The following is a 15,688-nucleotide window of genomic DNA, read 5'->3' as shown; positions in this document are numbered from 1 at the left end:
TGCGAGTTGCAAGTTTCTCATTGCCATTTCCTATCTTTTTAATTACACTTCCTTGTATTTTTCATCCCCATGGAATTCTACTGCTCCAGCTTTTTTTTTAATTTCAAGTCGCTTTGATTTTTCTTCACGTTCACACTGTTTGAACCATAATCAAATGTCCCTTGGTTCTAATGTTTCACTACCCAAAATAGTTGGGTCAAAATCTTGGAACTCCTCCCCTAAATGGCATTGTGGGTCAACCCCACAGCAGGTGGACTTCAGTGATTCAAGAAGGCACTCACCACCACCTTCTCAAGGGCAACTAGGGATGGGCAATAAATGCCAGCAATGCCCACATCCCACAAAAAATGAACATTAAAAAAAAATTAAATCCAAAACTCTCAATAATGTCTGCCTTCTTAGGCAAAGCCAACCCCCCCAACTGATGTGCCAATTCAAGTAGAGATTAGAATGATGCTGGAAAAGCACAGCAGGTCAGGCAGCACCCAAGGAGCAGGAAAATCAATGTTTCGGGCAAGAGACCTTATCAGGAAGGGCTAATGAAGGGCTTTTGCCCATAACATCGATTTTCCTGCTCCTCGAATGCTGTCTGACCTGCTGTGCTTTTCCAGCATCACTCTAATCTTGACTCTGATCTCCAGCATCTGCAGTACTCACTTTCACTCTGCCAGTTCAAGTAACTCAGCTTTCAAAATTACACTTAACACTGTCAGGGTCAACTCTGCCCCCTGCAGGAAATCCTTTTGTAAGTTTCGAAGCCATTTCTTATTTGCACTGTAGAACCTAATATTTTCTTTATCACTTGCTAATACCACACCCCAGTCCTCGTTGTCTCTATTTCAAAAATAGTTTAACCATGGAGCTACTTGGGCAAATCTTCCTGAGCCCCGTTACCTCTGGAGTTGCCACACAAGTTAATGATTTAATTAAAGTGCATAAACTCCTCAGGTTACCTGTCTGATGGAATCACGTTAACAGAAAACACTGACGAGGGTCTTGTACTTAACAAAAATTATTTTTCATTTCAAATTAGTAAATCCTAATCACAAGTAAATGACTATGAACTATTAATATAGGGATCTGAAACTGTAACCCCCATCTAAAACTGTTTTTACACACTGTCAAAGAAAATATTGGTTTTCATGAATGGAAGTAAAAAGGTCTCTTAAACACAGTTCAATAGCACCAACTCACAGGGTTCATTGAGATGATTTTTTATCTCTTGCCAGGATTTTCTGTTTTTCAATTTTTTTTTATCCAGGTTCCTTCACTACTTCTCAGGAGGTATACTAACTGCAAAGTCTTTTAGTTACAGGTTAAAGGCAACAGCTTACAGCAATTGGCGGGAGAAAGTAGCTGGAATTTTTCAGCATCAGGTATTATCACTGCAGAATGAGAGACACATCTTCTGCCCTTCTTGCCATTCAGAGGTTTTCTCACTGTATCGTTCACACTCACAAGATTTACAACTTCCCAGGAGCCCACTAGAGAGTTAAAGCCAGACTGATGACTGTGGGCATATATGACTGAACCTAACTGCACAAACCAATCAGCTATTTGTTACCTGCCAAATTTCACTCTGAATATACCCTCTGGTGCCACACCATCTACAAACAGCTTGAACAAAGCAGCAGTGTAAACACCACATACGATGTGTTTTGGTGACTTGCTTTTAAAAGTGCAGCGCTTCTTTCTACAATCCTTGGTATTAAAACTGACATTTTCCATTTTAGTCCACAACCTAAAAAACAGAAAATAAAACGACACAATATTTACGTTATCATGCCACTGTTTACTTCACATTATCTTATCTTTTATATGAGATCTTAAACTGACATACTGTCTGTCCTCTCAGGTAAAGGTAAAGAATTATTTTGAGCTGTTTTGAAAGACAGCAGGCACGTTTCTACTGGGGTCCTGACCAATATTTATCCTTTAAATAACATTACCAAAAATAGATTAGCTGGTCATCATCACATTGATTTTCAAGGAAGCTTGCTCTGAGCAAATTGGCTGTGACACTTCCAACATTATAACAATGATCGCATTTCCAACAGGTCTGTTGGATGTTTTCAGCAAATTAATTCTGAGACAATTTGGGATTTTGAGGGAGAAATGTAACATTTGTTTTCAAATGCTGAAACATTGAAACAAGATATCTGAGAGTTTACAACGATATATTCAAACGTATTTATTTATATTGTATAACTGAACAAAATATAATGAGTGTCATCAGATATTGAGACAAAGAAGGAAGTTATACCAACTTGTGACCACATGCTTGGTCAGAGCTAGGTTGGAAAGACTAGACTGATTGGGCTGAATGGCCTGGTTGCATATCATACTTTTCAGTGTGATTCTACAGGCTGGGCAGTTTAAAAATAGGCTGTCAGTAAACAGCATCAGTCACAGTACATTAACTGATGCAATAAATGTATCCTGGCATTAAATCAGGAGGGATGACTGCACTCACACCGGGGAATAATGGTTGCTGCAGTTTGGCCAGACCATAAAAGATAGCACCATAAAGTTGGATTACAGTATGCATGGAGATATTTTCATGCTTTAGAGTCAGAAAAAATTCTTAAGTCTCACAATGCATATCTGAATGGATTTCTGAAGCTAGTGGTAACAATTCGGCAATGACAAGCTTTCACATTAGCATATGCTTTTCCAGTAACACAGACAGTAAAACTAAAAACCCTTTACCAGCAAAACTAAACATGGGTTACACTCCTGTCCTTCCAAAACCCCCTCTCACCTTGGATTTACTGGTGATGTACTGCCTAGACTAGGTGCATAATCTGTGCTGACAGTCCCATGCAAAGCTGAGGGTATGCTGAGGAGAACTCATTCTCCCATTCTTCTTTAGATTATGCTTGGAGATCCTTTATAGTCATCTGACAGGGCATAATGAACCTCTATTTAATGTCTCAGCCAAAATACAACACACCTGACATATATTATTCCCTCAGTACTGTACCAAGGGTGTAACCTTATGTGCTCCTGTTTCTGGACAGTAACTTGAAATCATAAGCTTCTGATTCAGAAGTGGTTGTTGCCCATTGTGTGAGATTGATGAAAGCAAGTGGTCATTTAGCTGCAGCCCATATCACCAAAACTGACCAAAACTCTGCTCTATGGAGAGATGAAGTACAACAGACAACAATTCAGATGAGTGCTGCCAATTTCATATGATTAAGTGTTTGGATCTTATTATCACATTGCACGATTTCAGACAGTCAGATTCAATTCAATGTTATTTCCCAGAGAGACGTGTTTAAAATAGCATGTATATATCTCTGTGCACACCAACTTTATGGTGCTATCTTTTATGGTCTGGCCAAACTGCAGCAAACATTATTCCCCGGTGTGAGTGCAGTCATCCCTCCTGATTTAATGCCAGGATACATTTATTGCGTTAGTTAATGTACTGTGACTGATGTCGTTTACTGACAGCCTATTTTTAAACTGCCCAGCCTGTCGAAGCACACAGAAAAGTACGGTTAGACCATTCAGCCCAATTAGTCTATACTTTCAAGCAGGGTTCTTTGGCCAAGGTTTTGATGGTTTTCTGCTAACATTACCTTTTTTGTTTCAACGTCTGATGGCACTCCTGATGCTTTCCTCTGTTAAATCAATGTAAAGTTGTTTTACGTCATCGCATGCATTGATTCCTGAACCTTTTTCTTTTGTTTGCCAAGTGATGAAGCCTTAATACAAGAAAAAGCGAAAGATGTTTCTACAATGCCTTTCATGACTTAAAAACATCAAAAACATTCTGCAGGCATGTCAGTATTTTCTGAAGTGTCAACACCATTGCAGCATTGCATAAGCAGTACTACAGAGATGACCAAATCTTCAATCATGTAGCTTGATAGATAACTATGGGCTAGGACAGCAGGAAGAACTCCCCTGGTTCCATTCATCTAGACCCACTCCTACCCCATGATGATCATGCACTGACCAAACGGGGCACAGAATCTGGGTGTAGGACTGAGGGAACATCCAAGGGGAACCCTTTGATCTTCTTCAGAGAGCATTGTGGGATTTTTCTGACAGGGGAACTGGAGATTACATTCAGCACCTCATCTGAAAGACAGCATCTCTGACAGTGCAGCACTCCCTCAGTAGTAGTGTCAACCAATGTCAGTCTGCTTTGTGTGTTCATCTAACTGGAGTGAGATTTGAACTCACATAACTCTGATGCAGTGGTGAAGTATTTACCACTGAATCTTGGTTGTAAAAGGTTAAATTGTGTAAGCTCTGAAGGAATAAATGTTGAACTTAAATTATCTCCACCCAATTTGATGAAATCACGTAAAATGTAGATGGAGAATCAGGCAGACTTGCACAAGATCCTGAGGGAGGCAGTCGCATCATTTCTGGATCCCGATAGCAATAACTATATCTAACTAGTCAATGTGAATTGTACATTTGCTATCATGCAGCAAACTATACCTTATTGCGTAAAACAAATATTTTTCTTGTTAAGAAATGGTTTATCCTCTTATCACTGTAAGGAAACAGGTTCTGATACCCTGCATAGAAAGGACAATTAGCAGCAGAGAGACAAGCTGCCAATGTTTAGGACCCAAACGCCAACAGAACAATGTTATTATGGTAGGCTGCGGAAACCCTATCTACCAACAGTTAGCTATCCCAAACCAACCAATGTAGCTGCCAGAGACAAATATTGCTAATCCAATTAATGGATTTCTCTCTCACATGTAGCCGACCCTGACTGCAGATGTCCTTGCAGGAGGAGTTACTCCCACATCAGCTAATCTTTAATGTCACGAGTTTCCAAGAGAAATGTAGAGATAGTGCTTAAGGAATATGCTGATCAACCTGTGACACATGCTGTTATGTAACAGTGATCTCCACTATGATATGAGAGAGACTCTGCGAGAAAATTGGAACTAAAGTAACATAGAACAGAGATGTCTACTGCAAACTTCTCATATAAAAATGTAAATAAAAATTGTCTAGCTGAAATCTAGCCTGTTTTTATCTGATCAGAGGAACCCATACCATAACAAGGACTATTGGACTGGGGAATGTCTCTAACATTCTGGATCAGTGGTGCTGGAAAATCACAGCAGTTTAGGCAGCATCCAAAGAGCAGTAAAATCGACGTTTCGGTCAAAAGCCCTTCATCAGGAATACAGGTAGAGTGCCTGAAGGGGTGCTCTCTCCACCCTTCAGGCACTCTACCTGTATTCCTGATGAAGGGCTTTTGCCCGAAACATCGATTTTACTGCTCCTCGGATGCTGCCTGAACTGCTGAGATTTTCCAGCACCACTAATCCAGAATCTGGTTTCCAGCATCTGCAGTCATTGTTTTTACCTAATGACTCGAACATTGTGTACTGTCACTTTATGAAAGAATGGTTGGTTTGTACATAAATTTAGTTGATTAAAAGCTACAATTATTTTGGTTCTGCAGATCTGAGGAAGGGTCACTAGACCTGAAACACTAACTCTGATTTCTCTCAACAGACGCTGGAAAAGCTCAGCAGGTCTGGCAGCAATTTGTCTTTTTGTTTCTGATTTCCAGCACCCGCAGTTCTTTCAGTTTTTATTCAGACAATCGAGTGTCTAAAAGATTAGGCCTAGTCTTGCACTATTTTTCTCATAGCTCTGCATGTTTTCTCTTTCTTTCAACTATATACCCAGTTCTCTTTTGAAAGTTTCTAATGAATCATAATAGCTCATTGTTTAAAGAATTCTTTGCATCTCCCCTCTGATACTTTTAAGTAAAAACAATGACTACAGATGCTGGAAACCAGATTCTGGATTAGAGTGGGTGCTGGAAAAGCACAGCAGTTCAGGCAGCAACCAAGGAGCAGGAAAATCAATGTTTCAGGCAAAAGCACTTCATCAGGAATACAGGCAGAGTGCCCGAAGGGTGGAGAGATAAATGAGAGGAGGGTGGGAGTGGGGAGAAAGTCCCCACTCTGTCCCCTTCTGATACTTTTGCCAATTATCAACACTGTGCCGGCCAATAAATTTGCTGAGGACCATTTTCATGCCAAGGAATCACACAGTATGTGCCTTTCAGGTGATGGTCTGGTGAACGTCTGATTGTAATCCCACACTGGGCTACAGGCCTCTGCTCACATTGGAAGCAAGCTGCAAATTCTTTTGAAATGGCGGTTGGCACCTAATTCAACAATGGGATTCCTGCTCCCATTCCCACCGATCAGAAATTTTACGGCCCCAGGAAAAGGGTGCAGAGAGAGAGCTTGCACACAGCAAGCCTGCCCTCAACTACTCCGGTGTCAGGATGGGCTTTTCTCACACAGCACTATTTTCATGGAATCGGGACCATTTTGTCACAGGTCACAGCACCTCAGAGGAGTCCTCAATGATGGAGAGGCTCCAGTGCCAAGTGAGGAACCAAAAATGTCAGTCACCTACTGCTGTGATTCTAACATCAACAGACTTTAAATTTATGACTTTCCTTCAATTTCAATTGATGGATGCTGAAAACTGAAATAATTGATTATAGAGCTCTGCCTTGCAAAGATTAGATTCCCTACAGTGTGGAAACAGGCCCTTGGGCCCAACCAGTCCACACCAACCCTCCAAAGAGGAACCCACCCAAATCCATTTCCCTCTGACTAACTGACCTAACACTATGGGCAATTTAGCATGGCCAATTCACCTGAGCTGCACATCTTTGGACAATGGGAGGAAACCTACGCAGACACGGGGAGAATGTGCAAACTCCACACAGAGAGTCACCCAAGGCTGGAATCGAACCTGGGACCCTGGTGCTGTGAGGCAGCAGTGCTAACCACCGAGCCACTGTGCCGATAAGTTGAACGATTACATTGTTCAATATTTTGTAAGTGCTCACACACATTAGAGTTCTTTACCCATTGGAAAAAGTGTTTTTTTACATATTCAAAAACTGGTTGGGACCTTTGATATAACAATCAGTATTTGTTTAACAGTAAAAACAAATATTTAACAACTGTTTGTTTAAAGAAGAATATGCCAACTACTCAGGTGCACAGATTAACAGGCCATCCAGTGGAATGTTTTTAAAAACATGGCCTGAATTTTTGTTGCCAGATAAGAAACACAGACAGTACATGACAATTCTTGGCTGTGCAAACTAAGCCATAAACAGGTGCCCTGGAGCTTCAAATATTTATTCCAGTGTTATCAAACTTTCTGGGATTAATGGTAGGAAATCTGTTGAGGATGCTGATGCAAAAGTGGGCTGGTCACAGAGTCTGCCTTGATACACCAGCATTTTATCAAAGACTGTCTTAAAATCACCGAAATTACACAAAAACAGCCTTCCACTTAGACTCAACTTTGATAAACCTCAGTAACCATGCTCAGATGAGCAAAGACTAATGTGCTTAAGTCTCTATTACAAAATCTAAAAGAAAAATTCTTATTGATAAAATACCAGTCCCCTTGTTTAAGAAGGGTAGCAGGGATATTCAAGGTAATTATAGACCGGTGAGCCTGACCTCAGTTGTAGGGAAGCTGCTGGAGAAGATACTGAGGGATAGGATCTATTCCCATTTGGAAGAACATGGGCCTATCAGTGACAGGCAACATGGTTTTGTGCACAGAAGGTCATGTCTTATCAACTTAACAGAATTCTTGGAGCAAGTGACAAAGTTGATTGATGAGGGAAGGGCCGTAGATGTCATATACATGGACTTCAGTAAGGCATTTGGTAAGGTTCCCCATGGTAGCCTGATGGAGAAGGTGAAGTTGCATGGGGTCCAGGGTGTACTAGCTAAATGGATAGAGAACTGACTTGGAAACAGGAGACAGAGAGTAGTAGTAGAAGGCAGTTTCTCAAAATGGAGACCTTGTGACCAGTAGTGTCCCACAGGGATTATGCTGGGACCACTGTTGCTTGTGAGATACATAAATGATTTGGCGGAAGGCATAGGTGGTCTGATTAGCAAGTTTGCAGATGACACTAAGATTGGTGGAGTAGCAGATAGTGAAGGGCACTGTCAGAGAATACAGCAGAATATAGATAGATTGCAGAGTTGGGCAGAGAAATGGCAGATGGAGTTCAATCTGGGCCAATGCGAGGTGATGCATTTTGGAAGATCCAAATAAATGGAAAAGTCCTGGGGAAAATCGATGTACAGAGAGATCTGGGTGTTCAGGTCCATTTTGTTCTGAAGGTGGCAATGCATTTCAATAGAGTGGTCAAGAAGGCTTACAGTATCTTTCCTTCAAAGGTCATGGTACAATTGTAGAAGACTTTGCTTCGGCCACATTTGGAATACTGCATACAATTCTGGTCGCCACATTACCAAAAGGATGTGGATGTTTTGGAGAGCGTGCAGAGGAGGTTCACCAGGATGTTGCCTGGTATGGACGGTGCTAGCTATGAAGAGAGGTTGAGTAGATTAGGATTATTTTCATTAGAAAGACGAAAGTTGAGGGAGGACCTGATTGGTCTACAAGATCATGAGAAGTGTAGTCAGGGTCCACCCTGATAGTGAGAAGCTATTTCACAGAGTGGAGGACTCAATTACTAAGGGTCACAAGTTCAAACTGAGAGGGGAAAAATTTAGGGAAGATAAGCATGGAATGTTCTTTACGCAGAGAGTGGTGGGTGCCTGGAACGCATAGCCAGCGGAGTTGGTAGAGGTGGGCTTAATAGTGTCATTTAAGATGTATCTAGACAGTTAGATGAATGGGCAGGGACCAAAAGGATACAGACCCTTAGAAAATAGGCAGCAGATTTAGATAGAGGATTGGCTTGGAGGGCCGAAGGGCCTGTTCTTGTGCTGTAATTTTCTTTGTTCTTGTTCTTTGTATTAATGTCCTTTATTGTTTATATAAACAACTGTTAGAATTCATTGTCCCCCTTCAGCTCCCACTTGAAGCATCAAACTATAACAAACTCGTCCCTAAACTGCAAGACCTAGACCTGTACCTGGATACTCAACTTCCTGACCCATAGACTATAATCAGTAAGAATAGGCGACAACACCTCCTCCCTGATAATCCTCAACACCAATGCCCCACAAAGCTGCATCCTCAGGTCCCTATTACACTCCTTATACACTTACAACAGTGTGGCCAAATTCCACTCTAATTCTATTATCAAGTTGCTGATGACACTACCATTGTAGGGCAGATCTCAAAGAAAGATGAGATGGAATACAGAAAAGACATTGAGGGCTTAGTGGCATGATGTAAAGACAACAGTCTCTCCCTCAATGTCAGCAAAACGAAGGAGATGGTCATTGACCTCAGAAAGTAGAGAGCACATCACTATCTGCACCAATGGTGCTGAGGTGGACATGGTCAACAGCATCAAGTTCCTGGGAATGATGATCACCAACAATCTGTCCTGATCCACCTACATTGACACAATGGTCAAGAAAGCACAACAACGTCTCTACTTCCTTAGGAGGTTAAGGACATTTGGCACGCCCACAAGGACTCTTACCAATTTTTACAGATGTACCATAGAAAGCATCCTATCTGGATGCATCACAGCTTGGTGTGGCAACTGCTCTGCCCAAGACCGTAAGAAACTAAAGAGTCATGGACGCAGCCCAGACTATCACACAAACCAGCCTTCCATCCATTGACTCTATCTATACTCCCCTCTGCCTCGGGGAAGCAACCAACATAATCAAAGACCCCTCCCACCCTGGTTATACTCTCTTCCACCCTCTTCTAATGGGCAGAAGGTATAAAAGCTTGTGTACACGTACGAATAGATTCAATAGACTTCTGAATAGGTCTATCAAATTTTAAACGTAATATTGATTTTGGTCTTTGTGCATCTTCTCTGTAGCTATTCGAGGGATTCTGTGATTCTATAACATTGCATTCCTCACTCTGTTGTACTATCCTAATGCACTTTGTATGGTGTGATCTGTCTGTGCCACACGCAAAACAAAACTTTTCACTGCACCTCGGTACATATCAAATGAACTGAGAGAGACCCCACTTGAATAAGAGAACATTATGAAGTCATTCATTCAGGTCTAATCCAATAATGGTAACACTCAGGCTCATCTCAGCAGATGAAGTAACACAGAAAGCAATAATCTTTCTATCGCTCCAGACTTGCTTCTTCAAATGAGCACAAGAACATGAGCTTTAAATGCTGGACAGCATGTCAACGCCCTTTGATGGCACTGTTGACAGTTCCTTTTGACAGCTCCTAGAGACACTTGACAATTTCTTTTAACAGCTTCTTTTTAACAGCTCTCTTATAGTTCCAATGAACATGACCATACCAGTGAGTGCAAATGTCTACTTTTAACAATCCCAAACAGCAGCTTACATCTCCCAAATGGCACCTGACCCCTCCAGCAAGCGCATGAGCTCCACCAAAGGTGTCCGAGGACATTAACCAAAAGGGTACTGCTCTACTCCAAAGGGCTACCCTACCTCTCAAAGTACTCTGCAAAGTTTAGACCTGATCCTACCTTGTCTAATTTGCACACATCACAATTCACAAGGCAGGGAAAGCACAAGGGGAAATACTTCACTTTTGCTTGTGCCACTGCATGCCTCATTTGCTAAAGATGTTATGGCAAGGGTTTTGTTGTTGGTGGTTTTGTTGGAGAATTCTGGCCAAGAGCACAGCACGAGAGTGCCTCACAAAGGAACAGGAAGGCTGGGAATGTTGTTAGAGGCAGTCAGTAGCTGAAAGTGTTAACCAGGATATAATGCATCATCCCTGGAGGAGCTACTCAGTCTGTTACCAGTTTGCCTCCACTGGCTGTAATTTTTTTTTTGTATGTCACCAACAAAATGTGACAACAGTGATAATTCCAGGGAATTGTGGAGTAAGGCTGTTGGAAGGATACTGTCTTTAGACAACGAGAAATATAAGTGAGCACTTACAGTCTTGTGCCTGCCCCTTACCACCCCCTCTCCAGAATGTTTGTCCCCTTGACAATGACCGCTTTATCTCCCTCAGACCCGAACGCTCCGTTATGTTATCTGTTGCAGCCAGTGTGTGTGTGTGGATAGGTCAGCTGTATTTTTGTGAAGGACAGAGCCAAACTCCCAGGCAAATCACTCCAGCAAACCACCAGAGAAGCACCCCCTTACGGCTCCTCCACAAACTTTTGTGACCTACTGTATAAGCTCAGAATAATCACGGAGCTTTAGGCCACAATTCCGAACAATACAGAGGGCATTCAACTCAACCAAGGTGGTGAAGGGAAGGAAAGCATGCACTTCCTCATTGTCTTCCCAAATCACTCTACAACCAATTACAGTAAATACTTTTGAAATGCTGTCACTGGTGCATTGTGGTAAATGTAACCAGCAGTTTGTGAGACAGAAAGATGTCACAAACATCAAACCGGTGGTGACCCCTATAATCTGTGCTCGATGGCGCTAGTTCAGGAATAAATATTGGCCAGAACATTAAGGATAACTCCTTTGCTCTTCTTTCAAATGGTGATGTAAGATGTTTCACATCCATCCAGCCTGGACTGAATGGGCTGAATGGACGTGAAACATCTAATTTCTGTGGTTTCTTTGTGGCCTCAGCCTAAGGCCTTAGCTGAAAGACAGTATCTCTGGCAGTGCAGCACGCCCTTGGTAGTGTACTCAGAGTGCATCTGGATTTTATGTTCCGTTTCTGGAGTGGGGACTGAACCCAATTCCTTCTAACTCAAAAGCTTGACATTCAACTGGTTTCAGCCCCACTGGGGAACAGGGAAGCATAAAATCAGCCCGGGTTGTGACTTCTGACAATTACCCAATGGTCCCCACTAACATGTTTGGGGTCACTGCATGAGAAGAGAAATTGTTTCAGGTAGGAAATTGAAAGATACATCTAATTGCTTCTCTGATCTTCACCCTGTAGGGTTCCAGGCAGCATGACTCCTAAAATATTTACATTAAAGTCATTGCAATGTTGTACACTGATTAGTTTAAAGCCTGCAACATGGAGTGCAACACTGAGGTACCATTTCCTTTGGATGAGGCATTAGGCCAAAGCCTTATCAATTTTCTCAAGATATGAAAGAATGTGTGCTACAAAGATCTATACTGAAGAAATGCTGGGTGCGGGTGGGGGGGGAACTCCTGCCAATCCTGGCCAATTTTTATCTCTTTGTCAACAGGTTCTCTAGTCATTGTCAAGTCACTGTTTATGGGAACTTGCTGTATAGAAATTAACTGTTTCATCGCTTATATCATTTCAGCAATGGTGTAACGCTGTCTTTAATAGCATAGCTACCTGATGAAGCTCCGAAAGCTTGTACTTCCAAATAAACCTGTTGGACTATAACCTGGTGTTGTCTGAGCTTTATCTTTAATAGCATTACCATGTCTAGATGGCACAAACAGCACACAGGCACAGAATCTCCACCGGGTAACGCCAAGTGACAGATCCAGCTGCCTTCCAACCAGAACAGCCACCTATTGACCCAGCCCTCAGGTATTCAGTGAAGCTGATTTCAGTAGCTTTGGAGTGTCAGGCCACACCTCCCTAATTCCAAGTCGAGCCCAGAGCTACTACCTCCCAGCAACCATGAGGAGCAGCCAGGCAGAATGGTCAGCATTACGTCATGACATTTGTCCCCACTCCAGGCCTTTTCCTGCAATCCGAGGCCTTTGACGCCACTTTTAGGCCTTTGCCTTCACTCCCAGGCCTTTACCCCACTCTCAGGCCTTTACTCTTACTCCCTGGCCTTTGTCCCACTCCCAGACCTGTACCCCACCCCCAGGCCTTTGTCCCCAGTCCCAGGCCTTTGTCCCCACTCCCAGCCTTTACTCCACTCCCAGGCCTTTACCCTACTCCCAGGTCTTTGTCCCACTCCCTGGCCTTTACCCCTACTCCCACACCTTTCTCCTACTCCCAGGCCTTTGTCCCACTCCCAGACCTGTCCCCCATCCCTAGGCCTTTGTCCCCACTCCCAGGCCTTTACCCCACTCCCAGGTCTTTGCCCCCACTCCCAGGCCTTTACTCCAGTCCCAGGCCTTTACCTCTCTCCCAGGCCTCTGCCCCTCGAACTTCAGCCGCAGAATGACCGTTTGCTCATGTGCGGCTGATGTGCCATTACTGCGTATGGAATATAAGGTCATCAAACGCACACACAGATTCATTCTGGCTTAGGGATGACTGACAACAGTTACTGATGTCACGGGAGCCATTTGAGCATGTACATGGCCACTTTGACAGCCATCTTTCCAAATAAACGGCCAGACATTGGTTGGGGGAATAAACATTAGACCGGGATGCTCTTTATCGAATGGTACCATGCGACTTTTCTTTACACTATCCACTGAAAATATTTCATTACTACAGGTCCTTGGATGTTTGATATCTCATCATACAAGAATGAAATAGGTTTTTTATCTTATGAAAAGTAATATACAATGACATGGAGATCACTTAATCAATTGTATTATACAAGGGAGTTGGAAAGGACTTCAAACTGAATGAAGGCTTCACTGCATGAAGCAAAGTATTGATTTGAGATAATCCTCTCATCATTACGACCGTAGTGATGTATAAATTATTTTAAACAATTCCAGTTTCTTCTGCTGTTGAAAATGAGTGTTTGGTTCTCAGTTGTTTGATTCGCTGACTGTTACACCACTGAGATTATATTCCGCAGGTGAGTGCTGAGGTAACTCTATTCAGCAGCACTCAGAACAGGACTCTGGGGACAGTGAGGTTTTGTTTCAGTGGTAATGTTTCATGCCTCTGACTCAGACAGTACAGCATATCACACAATCTGAAGGATTGGAAATCCATGCTATCATACAACAGGGCACTCCCACCTGATGGGTGTGAGCGATAATTGTTGGAGCTCACAGCATCTATCCACTATGTAGGATTAATCACCAATAGCTCATTGGTTAACACATCCCTCAGTGTCAGCATCAAGTCCACATTGCAGGATTTTGAGCCCATAATCTAGGCTGGCGTTCCCAGTGTAGTACTGAGAGAGTGCTATGGTGTCTATTGAGTGAGGTCCTATCTGAAATGCATTTATCTTTGTATCCAATTATACTGTGGAAGCTAACAATGCATGAATATAGTAACATTCAGGGAAATAGGCATTCCAGTGGTTGCATTCAAACATGCTCAGGAACGAAGGGAGCACTTAGAGTCATAGAGATGTACAGCACAGAAACAGACCCTTCGGTCCAATTCGTCCATGCTGACCAGATATCTCAACCTAATCTAGTCTCACCTGCCAGCACCTGGTCCATATCCCTCCAAACCCTTCCTATTCATATATCCATCCAGATGCCTTTTAAATGTTGCAATTAGACTAGCCTCCACCACTTCCTCTGGCAGCTCATTCCAGACACGTACCACCCTTTGCATGAAAAAGGTGCCCCTTAGGTCTCTTTTATATCTTTCCCCTCTCACCTTAAACCTATGCCCTCTAGTTCTGGACTCCCCCACACCAGGAAAAAGACTTTGTCTGTTTATCCTATCTATGCCCCTCATGATTTTATAAACCTCTATAATGTCACCCCTCAACCTCCAACGCTCCAGGGAAAACAGCCCCAGCCTATTCAACCTCTCCCTATGGCTCAAATCCTCCAACCCTGGCAACATCCTTGTAAATCTTTTCTGAACTCTTTCAAGTTTCACAACATCTTTCCGATAGGAAGGAGGCCAGAATTGCACGCAATGTTCCAACAGTGGCCTAACCAATGTCCTGTACACCCGCAACATGACTTCCCAACCCCTGCACTCAATACTCTGACCCATAAAGGAAAGCATACTGAACGCCTTCTTCACTATCCTATCTACCTGCGACTCCACTTTCGAGGGGCTATGAATCTGCACTCCAAGGTCTCTTTGTTCAGCAACACTTTCTGAGACCTTACTGTTAAGTGCATAAGTCCTGCTAAGATTTGCTTTCCCAAAATGCAGCACCTCACATATATCTAAATTAAACTCCATTTGCCACTCCTCAGCCCATCTGGTCCAGATCCTGTTGTAATCTGAGGTAACCTTCTTCGCTGTCCACTACACCTCCAATCTTGGTGTCATCAGCAAACGTACTAACTGTACCACTTATGTTCACATCCAAATCATTTATATAAATGATGAAAAGTAGTGGACCCAGCACCGATCCTTGTGGCACTCCACTGATCACAGGCCTCCAGTCTGAAAAACAATCCTCCACCACCACCCTCTGTCTTCTACCTTTGAGCCAGTTTTTGTTGCTAAAGTTTCAATCAGTCACAAAACAGCCCAAGAGTTACAGGAGAGCAGTTAAAAGATTACAGTGGGTTAGAAACAGATACAGTAAGACAGTGTGAGACAGAGAGATACAGAAACAGGCTGTAAGCAGACCTTCTGATAATCAACACTGCTGAGAGGACAGCTGAATTGCACTGTACAATTAAGGATCAGGGAGAAATCCTAACGCCATTAGATAGTTCTATGCAGTTAGGACTCACGGACAGTACTAGGAGCCAGTAAAGCAGTATAGTGTTAGAGTTAGGGAAGCAGGAAAGGCCTAGAAGTTGGGAGGATCTCAGACGAATCCTGTGAGCAGTTAATATTCGGTGTTGCTGGGAGTGGGGGGTTGGAAAACCCATCAGCATCATTTGCTTGAGCAAGTTTGAAAATCAAGAAAATCCTAGGAGCCGTATTGGTTTGGTGAAGCTAGCTGTCTGAAAGTTGGGGTTGTGAACTGAGCAGTCTTCCCTCTAGACTGTGTCGTCACACAGTCGT

General features: G+C 42.8%; 1 protein-coding gene across 1 annotated transcript in view; it reads right to left on the bottom strand.

Annotated features, from left to right (window-relative positions):
• Positions 1-659: 659 nt before the first annotated feature.
• LOC122554012 (coiled-coil domain-containing protein 177-like) overlaps positions 660-15,688 on the bottom strand; it is a 61,050-nt gene continuing 46,021 nt past the window's right edge. Inside the window, exon 3 of the mRNA XM_043698497.1 lies at positions 660-834. Coding sequence (XP_043554432.1) covers positions 660-834 — 175 coding nt within the window. The remainder of the gene's footprint in view (positions 835-15,688) is intronic.

The sequence above is a fragment of the Chiloscyllium plagiosum genome, chromosome 10, assembly GCF_004010195.1.
Source record: "Chiloscyllium plagiosum isolate BGI_BamShark_2017 chromosome 10, ASM401019v2, whole genome shotgun sequence".
Lineage (NCBI taxonomy): Eukaryota > Metazoa > Chordata > Chondrichthyes > Orectolobiformes > Hemiscylliidae > Chiloscyllium > Chiloscyllium plagiosum.
The sequence above is the reverse complement of the archived record's forward strand: the minus strand, read 5'-3'. Positions and strand labels throughout refer to the sequence as shown.